General features: G+C 43.1%; 8 protein-coding genes and 1 long non-coding RNA gene across 15 annotated transcripts; 5 read left to right on the top strand and 4 right to left on the bottom strand.

Annotated features, from left to right (window-relative positions):
- Positions 1-208: 208 nt before the first annotated feature.
- Srx (sulfiredoxin) lies at positions 209-991 on the bottom strand. 2 transcript variants are annotated; one of them, XM_018015156.2, is made up of 3 exons: positions 860-991; positions 586-761; positions 209-521 (listed from the first exon to the last, which is right to left on the bottom strand). In XM_018015156.2, the coding sequence occupies exons 1-3, from the start codon at positions 954-956 to the stop codon at positions 309-311; spliced, it is 486 nt and encodes a 161-aa protein (XP_017870645.1). In that variant the 5' UTR covers positions 957-991; the 3' UTR covers positions 209-308. The 2 variants fall into 2 exon arrangements, with proteins under 2 accessions (XP_017870645.1, XP_017870647.1); XM_018015158.2 differs by having other exon boundaries at positions 586-758.
- Positions 992-1276: 285 nt separating this feature from the next.
- Mco4 (Multicopper oxidase 4) lies at positions 1277-4265 on the top strand. 2 transcript variants are annotated; one of them, XM_089474513.1, is made up of 4 exons: positions 1277-2009; positions 2150-2211; positions 2272-3120; positions 3184-4265. In XM_089474513.1, exons 3-4 carry the CDS (start codon positions 2418-2420, stop codon positions 4176-4178), a joined length of 1698 nt encoding a protein of 565 aa, XP_089330639.1. In that variant the 5' UTR covers positions 1277-2009; positions 2150-2211; positions 2272-2417; the 3' UTR covers positions 4179-4265. The 2 variants fall into 2 exon arrangements, with proteins under 2 accessions (XP_089330639.1, XP_017870625.1); XM_018015136.2 differs by lacking the exon at positions 1277-2009 and having other exon boundaries at positions 2016-2211.
- On the top strand, positions 4263-5298 carry LOC108618010 (uncharacterized). The gene has a single exon (XM_018013915.2). It carries the CDS (start codon positions 4399-4401, stop codon positions 5143-5145), a length of 747 nt encoding a protein of 248 aa, XP_017869404.1. The 5' UTR covers positions 4263-4398; the 3' UTR covers positions 5146-5298.
- Positions 5157-7180, bottom strand: Spt7 (SAGA chromatin modifying complex subunit Spt7). Of its 2 annotated transcripts, XR_016271097.1 has the most exons (4): positions 6919-7180; positions 6759-6861; positions 5304-6699; positions 5157-5237 (listed from the first exon to the last, which is right to left on the bottom strand). XR_016271097.1 is itself a non-coding variant. In XM_018015149.2 (3 exons), the coding sequence occupies exons 1-3, from the start codon at positions 7053-7055 to the stop codon at positions 5851-5853; spliced, it is 1089 nt and encodes a 362-aa protein (XP_017870638.1). In that variant the 5' UTR covers positions 7056-7180; the 3' UTR covers positions 5264-5850. The 2 variants fall into 2 exon arrangements, 1 of the variants encoding a protein (XP_017870638.1); XM_018015149.2 differs by lacking the exon at positions 5157-5237 and having other exon boundaries at positions 5264-6699.
- LOC108618928 (E3 ubiquitin ligase RNF121) lies at positions 7159-9088 on the top strand. Of its 4 annotated transcripts, none has more exons than XM_089474515.1 (7): positions 7159-7298; positions 7466-7626; positions 7697-7731; positions 7837-8133; positions 8228-8456; positions 8522-8757; positions 8819-9088. In XM_089474515.1, exons 2-7 carry the CDS (start codon positions 7579-7581, stop codon positions 8937-8939), a joined length of 966 nt encoding a protein of 321 aa, XP_089330641.1. In that variant the 5' UTR covers positions 7159-7298; positions 7466-7578; the 3' UTR covers positions 8940-9088. The 4 variants fall into 4 exon arrangements, with proteins under 4 accessions (XP_089330641.1, XP_089330642.1, XP_089330643.1 ...); XM_089474516.1 differs by having other exon boundaries at positions 7163-7298; positions 7482-7626; XM_089474517.1 differs by having other exon boundaries at positions 7293-7430; positions 7482-7626.
- A 680-nt stretch (positions 9089-9768) lies between these two features.
- LOC108618919 (uncharacterized) lies at positions 9769-15374 on the top strand. The gene is made up of 7 exons (XM_018015143.2): positions 9769-10597; positions 10669-10772; positions 10832-10903; positions 11009-11648; positions 11724-12075; positions 12148-12355; positions 12417-15374. The coding sequence occupies exons 1-7, from the start codon at positions 10459-10461 to the stop codon at positions 12612-12614; spliced, it is 1713 nt and encodes a 570-aa protein (XP_017870632.1). The 5' UTR covers positions 9769-10458; the 3' UTR covers positions 12615-15374.
- LOC108618012 (bifunctional 3'-5' exonuclease/ATP-dependent helicase WRN-like) lies at positions 13024-15527 on the bottom strand. Its single transcript, XM_089474511.1, has one exon. The coding sequence runs from the start codon at positions 15259-15261 to the stop codon at positions 13264-13266; it is 1998 nt and encodes a 665-aa protein (XP_089330637.1). The 5' UTR covers positions 15262-15527; the 3' UTR covers positions 13024-13263.
- A 47-nt stretch (positions 15528-15574) lies between these two features.
- Positions 15575-17043, top strand: LOC108618925 (uncharacterized). Its single transcript, XM_018015151.2, has 2 exons — positions 15575-16070; positions 16145-17043. The coding sequence occupies exons 1-2, from the start codon at positions 15738-15740 to the stop codon at positions 16859-16861; spliced, it is 1050 nt and encodes a 349-aa protein (XP_017870640.2). The 5' UTR covers positions 15575-15737; the 3' UTR covers positions 16862-17043.
- A 53-nt stretch (positions 17044-17096) lies between these two features.
- LOC149267806 (uncharacterized) lies at positions 17097-17854 on the bottom strand. The gene is made up of 2 exons (XR_016271098.1): positions 17714-17854; positions 17097-17608 (listed from the first exon to the last, which is right to left on the bottom strand). It is a non-coding gene; the product is annotated as an uncharacterized LOC149267806 (long non-coding RNA).
- Between the last annotated feature and the right edge of the window lie 1353 nt (positions 17855-19207).

Below are 19207 nucleotides of genomic sequence, written 5' to 3'. Positions count from 1 at the left end.
GGCAGTTCCAGCAAATAAAATATAACGATAACGATAAGCGGCTGCACTGAAGGTATCAAAGGACATCGCTTTAGCAAGATGAATGAATGTTATCGATTTCTTAGGCGCAGCTTACAGCACTGAACGGCAGTTGGAATAAAAATAAGCAAATAAACGTGTTTTTTTTTTTTTTTTTTTTTTTTTTTTTTTAAGAAAAAACACATCTATATAATTATGAAATATACCCGCTTATTAAGGGCACACTTGTTAACATTTTAGCAAAAAATAACAAAAGTAAAAAAAGACAACAAAAATAACTACTATTGAAACTATGCCAAATACTTTGGCGCACTGGAGCCCATGTAGTGATAAAGATCACCTAATGTGGATCGGACTAGTTTTGCTTTTATGGTTTTCCGATTAAGTCGCTTGTGGGCCTCGAAGCGATGGCAGCCGCCAAAGCTGAAGTAATAGTTGCCGCCTTCGCTACCTGTAATCCACAAGATGTCAACCGGTGGCACATTATCCGCGTCGGTTTCCGCCTACAAAAGATTAATTTTTTAGTGCTTTCTTCTTCTTCTTCTACTGCTGCTGTATGTTACGCACATCGATGGTGGCCATGAGTGATTGAACTTTCATCTCGTCCAGGACCGAGGGTATCGGCCGTTTGATGACGCTCATGGGTACATTGTGCACCTCCTCGATGCCCGCCGAGTGCACGGAATTATCCAAGTTAGCCATATGTTTACCGTTGCCCGAATGGGTTGAAGACTTGATAACTACTATTGGCAGCACGGCCAATGTTGTGAAATACATGCAATTGCAATTAACGAACTACTGTTACTGCTGCCGGCGTTGCCACCCACCGCAATTAGCTTACCCTGTTGCCGTTGTGGAGTCGCCCACAATTTGTGTCCACTGGGAGGCGCTGCGATGCGTCCACTCGCCTGCAGTGCGAATTGCTTAATGAAGTTCATGCAGGCGCCAATTGCAATCAACAAATTGGACGCAATATTCGCTGCTGGAGCGTTTAAAGTTGTTTTGTTTTATTTTGTATTTTATTTTTTCTTTGTACATACATATGTGTGTTTGTGGTTTGTCACACTTTTCTTTCAATTTTTTCCTGCGATTTTACTTTATTTTCTGCATAATCAAGAATCTTCTTGGCCCGCTGCCCCAAGTGCAAGCACTCGTAAACAAAGGCAAACGTAAATGCGACTTGATAAAAGTAAATGAAATCGAATTTTTAATTCAGTACAATGTTCTTGGGACTGGGAGTGTTTGCATTGCATACCACCACATATGTATGTATGTATGAACGTACATATACAGAGATATGTACATATGCAAGTGTGTATGTGTGTGCTGACGAGCGCGTCAGGCATTTTGATTATCATCCGTAAACTGAGCATTTGCAATCTCTGGCATACAAATAAACGTTGTTTTTACCAAACGGCTGCCAATCAATAGATAAAGATGAATATATAAACAATGCTTGCTTGGAGGTGGGTCCTCACTTATCAATATCTGCATACAAATATCAATAGTTTCTGCTCACAATTATTCAAAATAATAATAAGCTTTGCTTACAACACTGGTCAGCACGTTGATTGTTCGTTGTGCAGCATTGCGCGCAGAGCTCAAATTTAAATTTGAATTCAAATGAAATGATCTAGAACATGGCATGCAAATTATCCAAGGCCATACTGCGAATTTCGCACAATAAATGGGCCAAGGAAACAAATAGAGCTGCACATACTATATACACACGAATACAAGAATATTTAATGTGTTTTACCCGTGACATTGAAACGGCTGTTAGGGGTGCGCTTAGTCATGTAGACAGCCCAGAGCCAAGACAGCGAAATTAGAATTTTGTCTGCACTCTATCGAATCTCTATCTGTATCAGCTGACAATGTGAACGATCTTCAATTAAGCATTACGAGTTGTACGACAAGGCTGCGACAAGCGAATTCTAAGTAATTTCATGAATATCGCACAATGTTGATTTTGCTACCTCTTACAAAAGGTAACTGATGGCGGAAATGAATCAACAGTTATGTTTTGGCATTTGCTGCTATTGTCGCAGGATATTTTCAGTAACACAGCGCTATAAATATTTTTCCTTTTTTTTTTATTTTTTGTTTCTTCACACATTATGCAAATTAGCTTAGTTAAGACGATTGTGTTGATAAGTAGCCTGATTATCGTGCAAATCGATGGCATTCAAGGTGATTGAGGATATTTTCAAATTGAATGTCGATCGATTACTATCGACTTTTTATTTGCAGATGCCGATGGCAAGCGTATTGTCAGCAACTATGAGCGCATCAAGCAGCTCTATCCACAGCTCTCGTCTGGCGAATCATCACAATGGCGTTACGCAGACAAGGATCAGAAGCATCCGTGCAAGCGCGAATGCGTCGAGCAACAGCCCATGACCTGCTACTACTATATGGTGGTGCACTATGATGACACGATGGCCGATTCATGCAAGCGCTATCTCCAATCCAAGTACCGCTTCAAGCTGAATGGCAAGGACTATATCGATAGCTTTAAGCTGGCGGAGCTGGAGCACAACGATGATTGCAAATACGCCGACGGCCTCGAATCCCAGATCATGGTGGTCAATGGCAAGTTGCCGGGCAGTTCCATTGAAGTGTGCTACGGTGACACCATCGTGGCGGACGTCATCAATAGCATGCACGAGACGACGACCATACATTGGCATGGCATCCATCAGCGCTCCACACCGCACATGGACGGCGTGCCCCACGTCACTCAGTACCCCATAGAGGCGGGCCAGGCGTTTCGCTATCGCTTCGAGGTGGACCATGGCGGCACCAATTGGTGGCACAGTCACACCGAACACCAGCGCGCCTTTGGGCTTGCCGGTCCGTTGATTGTGCGGCTGCCGCCCAAGCTGAATCCCCATGCCCATCTCTATGACTTCGATCAGTCCGAGCATGTGATCATGATACAGGACTGGGTGCATAACTTCGACGAGAGCGTCGCCGAGAATATCCTCATCAATGGACGCGGGCGCAACATGAAGAAGAACAGCAAAGTGAAGCCCACGCTCTATGCTACGTTTGGAGTTATTCGTGGCGGTCGCTATCGATTCCGTGTCATTTTCAATGGTAGGTGGTTGAGTCGTAGCTGTAGTAGTAGTTATTTAAATATTAACTACTATCGCTTTGTAGGCGTATCCAATTGCCCAATTAGCCTGTCCATCGACAATCACGATTTGGTGGTGATTGCGAGCGATGGCAACGACATTGAGCCCGTTGAGGTGCAGAAGATTATGTTCCATGGGGCGGAACGTTTTGATTTTGTCCTGCACGCCAATCAGGAAATAGCGAATTATTGGATACGGGTCAAGGGCTATACCTTCTGTGCCATGAACCAGTTGCATCAGGAGGCGGTGCTGCACTACCAGAATGCCAATACACAAGCCCTGGACACCAGCACACTGAGCTATGCCTACGATGCGCCGGGCATCATGCTCAACGAGCTGGGCGACGATGCGGGCGGCAATAGTGCGCAGAGCATATCGCTGGTTACCCTAAATGCGCAGCATATGCAGCCACCGCTCAGTCCAGCGCTCACCTATTACACCAGCATGAATGCGTTTGAGCTGCGCGGCGAGGGCTTCCGCTTCCAGATGGACGACATCACCTTCACCATGCCGAAGATGTCGCTGCTGCAGACGCGCAACCTGGGCATTGGGCAGTTCTTCTGCAATAGCTCGCAGCAGGCGGCGCTTGGCTTCAATTGCAAGAGTCGCCATTGCAAGTGCTCCAACGTTATCCAAGTGCCGGCCAACAAGAATGTGGAGTTTGTCATTTCGAGCAAATCAAATACGGCACATCCCATTCATCTGCATGGCTACACATTCCGGGTGGTCGGGATGGGTGTGCTCGGTGAGCAGCGCATTGGCCAGATAGAAGAGATCGACCGGCGTACACCATTGCCACGTCGCGGCCGTGGCGCTCCGCTGAAGGATTCGGTGCAGGTGCCAGCCTTCGGCTATACCATCATCCACTTCAACACAGACAGTCCGGGCTATTGGATATTCCATTGTCACATTTCGCCGCACTCGGAGAACGGCATGGCAGCTGTTTTGCGCGTTGGCGAAGATGTCGAAATGAAAATGTGTCCCGTTAGCAATTGTGGACTCTGTAGCTCGGTGGCGTAATAAACTAAATATACCTTATGAATATTACATTTAAAATATCTATTTACCCGTCACAATAAACCGTTATGCCGTTGCTCATGTCGTTAACCAGTGCTGTACAGTTTTATCTCACATCTCACATCGTTCGGCACGTGCGTCTAGTTATCGACTATCGATAGACAAAGCATGTAAACAAACAGAGTTTGTAGAACAAATTTCGTACCGGCTTCCTAAGCATAAAATGTCTTACCTACGAAAAGGCAATAAAAACGCTGTTGAAACGGACTCAGAGGACGAGGACTATGCGAAGCTACGTTTGTTTGCGGAGGCTACTGATCACACACTGCTCAGAAATGATATGTATAAGAAGGAACTAACTGTAGAAAGTTCAGGTGAAGCGCCGGCAGTTGCGTCTCCACCAAAAGCTTTGCCCAAAAGCGAGCGCTACCTGGCAGATGAAGATGCAGCTCCCGCTAGTGATCTGCAAATCAGTAAGGAAATGCAAACACATCTGTGGGGCAAACTGAGTGCGATCATACAAAATCAAGTTGAATACTGTGAGAAGAGTGATCAGCCAGCCAACGGATCGGAGGAGGAGAAGGAGAATGGTTGGTTCAGTCAGGTTAAACTGCTGTCCAATGCCGATTGCTATGTTGTTGATGACATAGAGCCGAAACCTGGTCCACAGAAGAGGCCCACTATAAAGAGGCGCCTGCTGGAAGCCGACGAAGAGCAGGCGAAGACAGACGCCGCTCTTGCTGCCGTTGTCGTTGATGGCGACTCAATACTTAGCGGCCGGGATATGCAAAGCTGGGCGCCACGCAAGTCACGCAAAGATAAATTCCTTGAGTATAAAGCTACTGATGCACTGGGCCACAAGTTGCAGGCGATTGAGCCCACAAACGAGTTCACCAAACAGCGACGCAAAAACAACTGGAACGAGACAAAGATCGGACAAAGATGCCGCAATAAACAGAAAAAATCTTAGCTCTAATAAAATTGTTAATTATTGTTTAGTTTTTATTAAGAATACTAGATGTTCCTCCTGCTGCAATACTCCAATGAGTCATGATTGTGATTCTATATTTTAACATAAAATGGAACAATTTAGATAGAATAATAAATCTATATTCACAATTCATTTACATTTTAAAGTACAAAAAGCGATTAGTTATTTAAAATTGCTAAAAATTAAAAACTCGTCATACATGAGCTTTTATAACTCATGTATTTTATTGTTAATTTGTTAACATTTCATATTCCTGAGTTTCCTTTCCTTAACTTTTCACAACTCTCTTGTTTTTTATATGGAGATTATCTACTATTATTCCTCAGTTTAGAAAATCTAACTAGATATAAATATATATTTAATTATGTACGGTTATTAAGCTGTATTACAAGCTAGTTATTTCCATTTAAAAAGATTCTAACTAAATTCAATTACAAACATTTACATGCTGCCCTCTATATATATAGATATATATACCAAAATCGATTGGACATGTTATTTAAGTATTTTTCTATCTAAGAAAACATTAAGTGTAGAAATATATATATAGGGTATTTAAATTTCGGCACTTTGAGGCTAATTATAAAGGATGCTAGTGGAACTTTCATGCTGCAACCATGCTGTATGGCACTCTTCTGATCCTAAATGTTCCGAATTAAGCCAATAGCATCATGTAATTCAGTTTTAGGTATCAAAATTGTTTTGATAGTTCGTTGTGCTGGCCATCGTGTTGCTGTTGTTGCTCATTTGGCCTTCAAGCAGGCCGTATAAGGCGTTGCTGTTTAGCATCTGTTGTTGGCCGCTGCTCACGTTGCTCAGCGAGATGCTAGAGTTGGTGCTGCCGCCGAGCTCTTGCAGCATTTCGCCAACAATGTTACCCATGCTGTTGCTACCAGTCGCGCTGCTGCCCCCATCTTCGCCTGGCTGCATTTCGAGTATGTTAAGAAAATCGTGCCCATTGAAATCGTGTTGGTTGTGCTGCTGTTGTTGCTGCTTCTGCATGCTGCTCTGGCTCTCCTTCATCAGCTTGTCGTAATCATGCAGCACGCTGGTGAATTCGTTGATCTCAGCGCGATTGCGCGATATCACCTTATGTTTGTAGTAGTTGTGCACCTGGGTGAGCGAGGTGCCCGTCATGCTGAAGTAGGCCCGCTCGAGCGGCAGCAGCTGCAGATCCGTTGACTTCTCCAGTTTGTCATCGATGTCGTAGAAGTCGCGATACTCTGTGATAAAGCTGCGCATGAATTCCTCGGCTGCATCTGTCAGCAGTATAACCGCCGATTCAGAGCAGTCCGTGAAACCCGCCAGCCGGAGCAGGCCGCACATAACTTTACGCATCGTATGCCGGCAGGTGTTGGTGGAGATCTCTGGATATGGTTGTGGATCGCCTCGAGAGAATGCGGTATCCACAGTAGGTATGAACCAGATGGGTTTCTGGAACTTTTGCTCGCTGACTAAGTCAGCAGCGTTCTCTGGCGGAAAGTCCACTTCGGGTATCATTTGGCAGGGATTTAGCAGATAGTTGGAGGTTCCCTTAATACAGCAAACACCAAGATTAATATGTGCACATTCAAGTATCCAGATTGGCTTACGTTTTTGTTCGAGTAGGTGTCGATGAGGGATTGCAGCACTTCGGTTTGTTTCATAACCTCGATGGTTTGCGTGACCAGTGAGCTCTTCAGCTCAATTTGATCTCTATACAAAAATATCCATTATGCTGTGTTACTAGTCGGCGGGCTTCACTGTACTCACTGCTTATCCATGGTCATCAAATCCCCGCGCTGCCGTAGCTCATCCAGTTTGGGCTTTTTGGCCGTCGTGGGCACATATTTGTCTAACGCAAATGTCCCGCACTCCTCCTCAATGGCGCCCCACTGTTCTTTTTGCATACTGTTTACGCTCGCTTAGCTTTATGTTGCAGTTTATAAACAATTGCCGCTGTTCTGTCAAATGTCAGAATGGCCAGTTATCGATAATCAGAACAAATCAGCTGAGACAGCTTCGGCTACTGCGCGTACGTGGCAACGCCTGCTGTAGACGTTACAGTTGTCAGACATACAAATTTTATTAGCGATTGACAGTTGATTATATTTGTCAAATTTGCGTTTCTATGGAGGAATATGTGTCTTTGTGTAAGTTAAGGGCAACGATGATGATTAGATGATTGCAGTTAGTCGCTGGCGCCCCTGACAAATGGCAGCGCCCCTAGGCGGTCGGTCGGTGGCAAGTGGCAACGCCGCTTAAATGGCAAACAGGGACAATATGTAATATTGCCTCGTATTATTTGTTTTCTATTTAGACTATATATTACTTAGGTAAATTGTAAGTGGGCACAAGGAACAAACTGAAGACAAAATTCCACAGAGACGCAGACGTCGCCAAGGTTTATACGCGCCGGCACACAGCGCCAATATGCATCAGCAGCACATGGATCTCCATGCCCCAGTGGACCTTAACAAGGTAAGTGGAGCACGTCCAATAACTTATCATCTAGACTGAAGCTATGCCAATAAATGTGTAATTCTTACAGTCCCTGGATGAAATGACGCCGGAGGAGCGAATGCGGTAAGCCGACACACCTCCATTTACTGATAACTGGATATCTGATAGCGTGGTTCAAGGTACACTTAGCTAAACTTGAATTATTTGTGTGGTTTCTTTTCCTCATAGGGCCGAGCACCAGTTGATGGTTGAGAAACACAAGGGCCATGATGCCATGCACTCAGAAATGGTTATCATATTGTTTATGACGTTAGTCATTGCCCAAATCATATTGGTCGAATGGAAGAAGCGTCACTACAGATCCTATGCATTTGTCACACTGCTGGCCATGTGGCTAATCCCGCTAGTTATCTCGTGCACCTTCCTCTGGGTACGATTCATTGTCATCTGGCTGATATTCACGTGCATTACGGCGCTAGTCATGCGCCGGGCCACAACAAAACCCATACAGGGCACAACGCCCAGGTGAGCGAGAGAGTGAGAGAGAGATGGAGAATTTCATTGATTTTTGTATTAGCTGAAGCTCATATACATATATTCAATTTGTTTGCATTTACAGACTCGTTTATAAGTGGTTTTACTTTATCTACAAATTAAGCTATGGCCTCGGCATCATTGGCTATCTGGTCATAATGGCCGCCTTTTTTGGCATGAACTATATATTTTCACAGCCGCCCAATATCTGGATGGATGTGGGTCTCATGTTCTGTTTCTATGGCCTCTATATTGGCGTACTGGGTCGCGATATATCCGAGATATGTTCAGACAAAATGGCAGCAGCCATAGGTGTAAGTCGAGTCCGACTACTTATCTTAGATATGTATATTTATATCTGTTTCCATTTGTATTGCAGTACTACACGCCGCAGGGCATGCCCACACGACATCTGGACCACAATGTGTGCGCCGTGTGTGGCAATCAGTTGCTGGTCTCTGAAAAGGAAGAGGGCGTCATCGAGAACACCTACAAGCTGTCGTGCAATCATGTGTTCCATGAGTTCTGCATACGAGGCTGGTGCATTGTGGGCAAGAAGCAGACGTGTCCCTACTGCAAAGAGAAGGTCGATTTACAGAAAATGTTTCGCAATCCGTAGGTGGCACATAAGGTTTTCTATTTTATGATTTTACTTGTGATTTTCTGTCCATTGCAGTTGGGAGAAACCTCATGTACTCTATGGCAGGCTACTGGATTGGATTCGATGGCTGGTCGCATGGCAGCCGCTCATATTCTTCATAGTACAGGGCATCAATTGGATGCTGGGCCTTGAATAGGCGAACAAAACTAACTGTCCAATGGCGTCTAGTCCAGCACATTGATTGCCTAACACCCAATGTACTTTACACTAACCAAAACAACCAACCAACCAAGCACCAACAAGACCAACTATTCCAAAACTATATTAAAAAAAAAAAACAGAAAATATTCTAAAAATACTTCAAATGAGGCGTACAACTATATCCAATCAGTGGTTGGAGCAGTTCATCTATGGCTTCCTTCAACTCCTTTCAAGGCTTGGTTCGTTGCCCTACCAAATAGAGGTCTTTTGTTGCACATCCTCAGTTTCAATTTCAGTTAACGTCACGTTAGGGCCCACAGTTGAAACAGAGAGCGATGCATCTATCTACATATACATATATTTCCATTATTCATTATTTTAAGCTGTATAACGATTAACTGGTATTTTAGAGATAAATACATATATATGTATATATGTGTATATGGTTACATATGTAAATATATATGTATATGTATATGTATATATACTTGGGCAACATGCATCTATATGAGCATATATAGGCATATATATCTGTATATATATACATATATAAATATATATGTTGTGTGTGGTGTGTATGTTTGTATTACGTCTACGTATTATGCGTTTTTTGCACTGGATATTGAATTTAATGATTTATATTAAAGTAATGGAAACATTGAGTGGATTCTAAGAAAAATAATTTACTTTGCCTTTAGATTTGGGCTAAACGAACGAAATATTGAGAGACGTACAACAACCCCATAAAACAGGTTTTTATTGATTTTATGCGGAGACTTAAAGTCAGAAAAGGAATTGAAGAACCCCTGTATGCATTATAAGCTCTTTTTAGTACTTTTTTAGTACTATCACTAAACATATACCCTGTTAAAAGAAGGAAGAGATTACTCGAGTTTCTTCAAATCTGATGGCTTTATAGAGGACGGAGGCTTAGTTATACCTGTAAAGAAGTTATTTCTAGATTTTTCCTATGTTTTAATGTGCAAAACCTTAAGCTTTGCGAAAGATCTAAGATATATAGGGAAGACATGTTTATAAAGGTTTCTTTAGGGTATTTTAATTGACAATACCCTGTGAAATGGAATATTTTCTTCTCTTACAAATTATTTAGCTTTGTTTAAACCTGAAGTTTCATACATTTTGTTGACATATACCCTGTAAAATGTTCTTTTTACTTTTAAAATCCTTGAGCTTTCCAAAAATAATATGAATATAATAAAATAATTCTCTTTAGCTTCCATAGCATACGTAGGTTTTCGTTAGGCCTATACCCTGTAAAGCCATGAATATACATTTATAGAAGTGATATATAGTATATCTATAACAGGTTCTAGTAGACTCAAAAGACACTTAAGATCTTTTGGTCCCTGTCACGAAACCCTTTGGTTTTTGTAAACCTTGTTTATTCCCAACTTGGTTACGCCCCGTCCCGCCCGCAAAGGCCAATGCCGCCTCCTGAAGCGAAGTTTAATCAATAAATTATGCGCTAGTATGGAATATGTAGTCGGACAGCAATGGAAAATTGCACGCTCGAGCCAATTATGCGAATCATTTTGCATGAAATGGCAAAGAAAGGCGGAGTTCAGCAGCTGCAGGCGGACATCAGCAGCGATGAGGAGTTTGAAAAGTTTTTGCAGCGACCCGGATTGCTGGGTAATATGGAAGAGTAGACAAAGAAGAAGTTGCCCAAACAGAAAACCAACATAAGTATTCTCGATTTCTAGTGCTCGATATATATTCGGAGTGGTGTGGTCCATGCTTGGGCATGGTGGGAAGTCTGCGTAAGATCAAACTGGAGCTGGGCGGCGATAATTTGCAGCTGGCTATTGTAAGTCCCATATTTGGAGGTTATGCTCGAAAATAATATACAAATCTCTATGAAAATAGTGCAAAGCGGGCTCAATCTCATATCTGCAGCGGTTTAACAAGAAAAGCGAACCCACCTGGATGTTTGTTGCCGTAAGTAGGACAGTGAAGATAATAATTCGGTCTTTCAAATGAGTGACGGACCCCGACTTGGGCACCATCTCAACATGCTCTCACCTTTCCCTTGTGCTCAATTAGAATGGAAAGGCGATTAACATCATGTTCGGCACCGATGTACCCAAGCTGGTGTCCATGATCACACGTGAGCTGGAGGCGGTCATCGCTCGAGAGCCCCATCAGACCTACGAAATAACCGAGCTGCAGCCGATTGAGCTCGAACAGTTGCGCATTCGTAACGAGGCGCTCGAGCAAGCGGCCAAGATCGAAGAGGAGGAGTGCCGAAGGAAGCGCATCGAGTACTTGAGATATGTAACCGATACGATTATGGAGAATTTGCCAGATATTGGGATAACGGTATTTGGTCCACAAGTGAATCGCGATATGTTCAAGAAGCTCTCTGAGCCGGCAGATCCACTGAAGATCCAATGCAAAGATCGCAAAGTCTTTACAATCACCCAAAGTGATTTCAACACCGTCAACTTTGCGGCCGAGAATCCATTGTCGCAGGAAGTGATCCAACACTTGTACGACAAGGAGCTGCTGATGTGCTTCTGGAAGGTGGAGGAAAATCTTGGCACGCCACCCAGTGTACTGCAGCAGTATGCCAACGAGCTGACCAAGAACATCATCAAGCCACCCGATGAATTCAACGAGGAGGAGACCGTTCTACCTCCCCTGATAACAGATCTCGAAATAACGGTACAGGTCAAAGTTGAAGGTAACTGAATAGAAAATCGATTTGGATATTTATCAATTGTGATTTTCCCATATTGAACGGGCTTTACGTTTCCAGTGGAAGCGTGCCCAGAAGATAACCCGGAGGAGCAGGATTCAGAGGATGCTATTCAATTCAAGACCATCAAAATCCCACCGATCTGGGTGCCCTGTGACCAGAGGACGCATGCAGCCCTCATCTATACCTATTTCCGGGCACAGACCGCAACATTTTTACCCCCCGACCCAGTGCCAGAACCTCCGCACATTATCATGACCTACGATGCGTACAAGAAGAAGGACTTGATCAATCTGGTCGAAGCCTGTAAAGAGGATGTGCCACTCTATGGCTTCTTCTCCAGCGATAATCCAGAGACGGCCGTTTTCATTGCCAACTCCGTGGAGAAGTACAATGCGAAGCCCTATGTGCCGTAGGTGGAGAGGCTCTACAAATATTCTACATCAATATCTAAAGATTTCTTCCTTTTCTGATTTGGTTCCAGCACCGATAAAATTGTGCTGAAAGTGAACAAGGTGCCGGGTCCAACAATTCCGTTGCTCATGGAATATGGGCCTAGCTATGTCAGTCCCAATTCCGTGGTGGGCCACAAGGAGGCAGCCAAATTCTTTCCGCCCACCTACAAATCCGCACAGCAGGAGGAGGCCGAGCTGCATGCGGTCAAGGCCGAGAAGCCTAAGAAGCGCAAGAAGGTGATGCACTACTTCAATACATATAACTCTATATATAACTACTTTACATCTACCCTTGCAGAACAAAAAGGGTGGTGATGTCGAGGAGTCCGAGCAGGCCAGCGCCAATGCCCAGGACAATCAGCAGGAGGCCGATGAGGCGGCCAAAGTCTCGCCCGAGGAGGGCGCCTCCACCACTAGCAGCGGCGAGGACAGCTGCGAGAGTCGTCCAGCGACTGCCGATGGCAATAATCTGTTGGCCGATGCACCTCCATCATAGTGTTGGTTAACTGAAGTTTTGGAGACCTCTTTCTCTATCTCGCTCCCTCTCTTTCTCTCTCGCTTTCTCCTTACGTATACTACATGGCATGCGATGCTTAATCTATAAACTTACTTACCTTTTGGCACTTTTTCTGCTAAATTGCAATTTTAATTATATAAATTATAAATTTGACTTAAGTCTAGTGCTTATAAACGCATTTATAATATACCCAATCTGTGAAAGTCTGCGTCATAACCTCAAAATATTTATTTTAACTGACAACTCAATAAATTCAATTAATTATAGTTCACAATGGTGAACGGAAAAGTCTGTAGACCTTATAAGGCCAGTGTAAACTTTCTGCTTCGAATTAAAAATTTTTAAGAATATTATAATGTAATAATAAAAAAATATATATATTTTCGAATGTTATTTAAAAAATATATATTTCAATATATAGAAAAAAAAAAAAACATTTGACATTTTGCTTATAAATTGTAAGCTTCTTATAAATTATATTATAAGTACAGTCGAAACGGAAATGAGCTAAGAGAAAGTATGTGAAAAACAAATTCAAACTAGTTAAACATTACTTTTAGGTTTAGGAACAGGAATATCGATATACATATATCAAAAGATATATACTCTATTTATATATATTCACTTGTTAAGTCGATTGCTTTTTGTACTTTGGTATGAGGGGTCGCTTCTGGTAGCTGCCCTCGAGATATTGCCAGACGCGCTTGCGCGCCTTCAGAGTGCGCGCCGCTTCCTCCTGCTCCTCGTGCAGAATCTTCTGACAATCGGCAAGCAAAGATTCCAGCTCCAGCTGGTCAGCAGGAGGAGTCTCCTTCGACTTGGCCACGGCCTCGTCGATTTGCTGAAAGTCTATGTCCAGATCGGGTCCCCAAACCGGATCGTTCTCGCCTTTCTCCACCGCCTCGTCCACTTCATTTGGATCAATATCGGAGCCCCAGTCGAGATTGTCGTTGGGCAGTTTGGCCATGCGACAGGTTTGACGCAGTTTAGCCAAACGGGAATTGGGCTGAACGGTTATTGGTTGAGCTTTCGCTTGCTCCTCGTCCAGCCAGCAGCAGCCCTGCAGCGTCACCTGGGGCATGAGGTAGCCAAAGGTGCTTTTCGTGCTGCGCTGGTAGTCATCCTTGATATAGCCTAGGGATTTGAGATGCTCTGCCAGGGCCTTGAACCACGCTATGGAACGGTGTGAGCCCTTGCCAAAGTGCTCATGGCTGCGGCACTCGCTGCTGATGCACTTGCTCCGTGAGCCACGCAGCGCCATGATGAGTTTGCCCAGTCCCAAGCGCCCATTCAGATCCCGCAGCATGCCCAGCAGCAGACGGGATTCGTCACTCACGTCCAGCGGAGCGGACTCCACCTCGACAGCTGGCTTCGCTTGCCGGGCCTTGCGGCAGTTGTCACAGCAATTAGGGCGCTGCTGCAGTGTGGCCAACGACGCTCGGTCATCGAAGTAGTTGAGTATATATTGGCGTCGACATTGACTGATCTGGGTATACTCCAGCATTGCCTGGGCCAGCTGCTGCAGCTCCTCGCTGCGCTGCGCCGTCACAGGCTGGCTGTGCTGCAGTCGCCGGTGGATCGCCGCATCCGCCTCGCTGTAGAAGAGCACGCACTTGGCCGGCAGGCCGTCCCGGCCGGCACGTCCTATCTCCTGGTAATAGCGCTCCATGTCGCTGGGCGCACCGTAGTGCACAACCAGGCGCACATTGGGCTTGTCAATGCCCATGCCAAACGCTGTGGTCGCCGCCATAATTTGCACCACGTCGCTGGCGAAGTCCTGCTGATTGCGACGCTTCACCTCCAGCGGCAACTTGCTGTGGTAGCTGTGGCAGGGTTTTCCCCGGCTGGACAGCTCCTGGGCCATGTGCTCCGTGTCGCGTATTGTGTTGCTGAAGATGATAACGGCGCCCGCTGCTTCGGCAGCCCAGTTCAAATATTGCTGCAGATCGGACCACAGGTTCGAGCTGCGCATACGAACCGTTAGCTCAAGATTGGGTCGATCCAGGTTGCTACACAGCACCAGAGGTCTGCGCATCTGCAGCTGCTCGCAGATGTCTAGGCGCACACGCCGCGTAGCCGTTCCAGTCAGTGCCAGGATGCGCACCTGGGGCACAGCTGAGCGCAGCTGGCTGAGCTGCCGGTAGGCGGGACGAAACTCGTGGCCCCATTTTGAGATACAGTGTGCCTCATCGATGGCGATTAGCGCAAGATTGTGGCCCAGATCACGCAACATTTTGAGGCCATTACCACGGGTGATGTACTCCGGCGTGGCGTATACCAATTTGAACTGAAGCGCCAGGATGCGCTCTTTGATCGTCCGATCCTCCTGCGCAGTGCCCAGCAGGCAGGCACATGGCCCAGACTTGGATCTCTCGTTCAGTGCGTTTACCTGATCTTCCATCAATGCAATCAGCGGCGATATAACCACAACCACCTTATTTAAGTAAAAGGCTGGAAACTGATAGCTCAACGATTTGCCATAGCCGGTGGCTATAACTGCGCACACATCGCTGCCACGAGGCTGGGCTATCAATGCGCGTATTATCTGCCATTGGAGCGGCTTGAACGTATTCAGACCGAAGTGTTCCCGCAGACAGTTGGTGTATTTCTTTGGTTTGGGCAGCATAAAAAAGAAATTTTAATTGCTTTGCCGGCTAATTCTGATTGGAGTACAACTACAATACAGTACATTAGAGATGAGCGTTTGATGCGCACGTGCGGCTGCTAATGTAAACTTTATATCTTTTAAGCTGTTTCTCTGCTTCCTACATGTTTGTTCCATGTGTTCGTGCACCTGTTATGTCATATCGCAGCATGTTTACAATAAGATAATGTATACATAGTGCATTGCTTCGAGCAAGTGCACAGCTATCGATAATTCGTTAGGAATAGCGAGGATACAATTCCAAATTAGCGACATCTGTCGGCTAAATTATTAATAATGCCGATAGATGATAACGATAGTTGATGTATGTAAATAAAAGATAAGCAAATCGCGAAGCCCAGCTGATGCTGAGCCATCTCTAGAGTAGTGTAAACAACAAATCCATATACACATACACATATTTAGCTATTATTGTTATTAAACAAACAAACGAAACGATGTCGAAAATAGGCGAAACAAAAATACCAATTAATGAATTCCTCGACGCATACAGACGCCAACCATGCCTCTACAATTCACTATTGGACACCTATAAGAATCGTGTGGCCCGCGAAGAAGCATATGAAGCGATAATTAGAACATTGAAAATACCGCAACTGACAGTGCTCGATATTAAATTGAAAATCAAAAGCGTACGCACCGTTTACACAAAAGAATTACGAATATTGATGCGAGAGAAGGAGATGGGCCGATGCTATGAACCAAAACTATTTTGGTTTAAGCGCGCAGATGCATTTCTGCGCGCCGTTTCGCTATCCCATTGCAAACGCGTAAGTTGTCCAATAACAATTTTGTTTGCATGTATGTATGCACATGGATCTATAAACAGTAAATCTTGTAATAGGTTAAGAGCAAAGATGCAAAAGTAGTCATCAAAAAGGAAACACCACAGAAAATGGTGCTCAATGCCGCTAGCCAGATAATTCAGGATGCAGTGCAGCAGCAAGAGCAACAACATCAGACGAAGGATAATCATGATGAGCTGGAATCGAATGGTCATATAGATGATGTATTTCATACGGATGTGGATGAGCATGCTAAAACGACTATGACCACAGGCACTAATACCAATATACCTCCAAACGCAAGCAGTCAAACGGACGATCTACAGAGCATCTGCTCGGCACACTCCATACGCAATAAAAGTGAACTCATCATTGACGACTCGCAGCTAGGCCTTATGGAACAGCAGCAACAACAGCAGCACCAGCAACAACAGCAGAATCAGCAGCAGCAACAGCAAACGTTGCCGCGTAAATTAAAGTATATGAACTATGGGCAAAGCCAACAACAACAGACACAGAGACTAGCAACGCCCTTTCCGTCACCATCACCATCACAACATTTGGAATTAGCCACAAATGGAAATCCAAACTTGAGCTTCTCTGGCGGCGATGATGATCTGTTTGCCTTTGGCCAAAGTATTGCCTCACAATTAAGGTCGATAGTCGATCCATATGCCCGGTCCGTGGCGAAGCTGCGCATACAGCAAGTCCTCTTTGAGGCAGAGACCGGCCAAAGTAGCGAAGCAGTCAATACGACGCATCTGCATAGTTTTTAGCAGTGCAACAAAAAGACCACTATAAATCTATAAATCATTGCATTTAAGATTGTTGTTTAAATGTTTATTTATATTTAGTTCAACATATTTGTAAGAAAACCAAGCCAAATATATGTATATTAATTATAATTAATAATTAATTTAGAATATAATATATACACATCTGTGCATAGGTGGAAAAACTTAATAGTTCTTTAATTATCATTAGTTATTTGAATAATTAATTTAAAAAATGTTTTATACGAAATATTTAAAATTTACTGGTCAGGCTTTATGTCTACATGTAAAGAAACATTACAAAATATATACTCGTATATGTGGCTGATTTAGTTATTCAAAAATTCCGAAAAGTAGGTCTTGATTCTACCGACTGTAACTCAAATACAATTTCGGCTAAACAAATTTGCGCTCGTTGTAACAATCATTTTATTATATCGCATTTAGTATCGATAAAAATTTAAGCATCTCTACCATATAGTGCAGCCACCAATTTGTTTAATCACAGTGCTGCCTAGTCAAGTCGTTTTTTTGTTGTTTTGTTTTGGTTGAATGAGCGAGCTCATAAGAACGGAACCAAGTGGGCTATATTCAAAAAATTATATAAAATGTTGTAAGTTTCCTTTCATTTTTTATTTTCTTTTTGGCTGACACATATTCAATTTTATTTTGTTTTATTTTAACACATCCAAAATTGTAATAACTATATACTTATTTAAGCTTCAGGTGTCAACTCAAATTCACCATTTGCTTTATGTCATCCATGATATGTAACGAGAATTGAAATTGCGCATAAATTCAGAAAGTATCTCTTATATTATTTTAATATTATTGGAAAGAAGTTAAGATACTTACGGGTAAGCACAAAATCCGTACAATTCCATACCCAACTTTACTTTGCCTTTACATATTGACACTCACATTCAAACGAACAACTGCGCGTTGTGAGCGAAAGATATTTGTTCGCATTGTGGTAACTCCAATCATTGAACCACAATTGTTCACAAGCTGCTCTGGACAGCGATAGTGTTGTTTCTAAAGTATAAGTGTGTAAGTGCGTGCTGAGGGAATTTAACAAACTGAAATTACAATTGTCGAACCAAATAAGAACGTTTTTAGATCGAATATAAGATAACAATAACAGCAGCAATATGCTGCGGTTTAATGTAAATGTAAGTATCGACCATTCGTTTTTTACTTAATGCAGTTTGCTACACACATGCTAGGTGCATTGTGTGGCCTGTGGCAATCTTTTTTTTTTGTTTTTTTTTTTTTTTTTCTTTTTGTTCATTTTGTTACACTTTTTTTGCGACTAAACGATTATTTTGACATTACTTTGGCACCTTTGGATTTTCATTCCTTTTTTTTCACTTCGTGCTACAAAATTTGTCGTCGTGCGTACGAAAGTTTGTGTGATTGGTTTCGGTGAAAAAATGCGTACAGGACCATTAAATGTATTAAGAATTAAAAATTGAGCAGGTAAAATATGGTGCGCGGACTACTTTTGCAAGATGCTCATATACATATGTATATATATATATTTATATACATATATATCTTTATATATATATATCTTTATATATATATATTTATATATAATATATTTATGTATATATACATACAAATATATACGTATGTGTATGTACGTGCAGCAGACTACAGATTTATGTGTTGATATGTTCGTACAAAAAAGCATTTGTTGCCATAGCTTAAAATGCAACAACCAAATATTGTTGCCCATAGCTCTCTATGTGCCATTGGCTTTCGTACAATCATCTTCACAAGCAATCTTGCACGCACACACACACATATATATATATATATTCAAACGTACATATATATACATATATTTATGTATGTGTACATATATTCAAACACAAACACACATTCAAATACGCATACATTTGTTGCTGCTCTTTTTCGGCGAATTCGCTTTCCGTTGTGGTTGCAGCTGCTGCGGCAGCGACCGCGGCGACGTCTACAATAACAGCAGACAACGTCGACACCTAAGACTTGCTGCAGTGATATCAGCAACGTAAATTAATAGAAATCATAAACAAGTTGCGGTTAACGTTGTATTGCCTGCCGCATTCGTTCTCCTTATTATTTAGCGTCTGCTATCTGCTTCTAAATGATGTGTGTACCAAGGCCCTTCAATTTGTGAAATTAGTGCAAGCTAAGCGAAAAGACCGTGTTTGGCAACCTAATGGAGAGCCGCTATTTATTGATTCACATAAGTGCATAGAGCTTCCTAACTTTAAATTGTCAAAGACATACACTTACTCACACCCACGCATGTGTGTGTGTGTGTGCATGTGTGTGGATGTATATATATATGTATATGTAGCA

This window comes from Drosophila arizonae, chromosome X (assembly GCF_054131065.1).
Source record: "Drosophila arizonae isolate 15081-1271.41 chromosome X, UAZ_ARI_1.0, whole genome shotgun sequence".
Taxonomy (NCBI): domain Eukaryota; kingdom Metazoa; phylum Arthropoda; class Insecta; order Diptera; family Drosophilidae; genus Drosophila; species Drosophila arizonae.
This window is presented reverse-complemented; position numbering and strand designations above follow the sequence as displayed.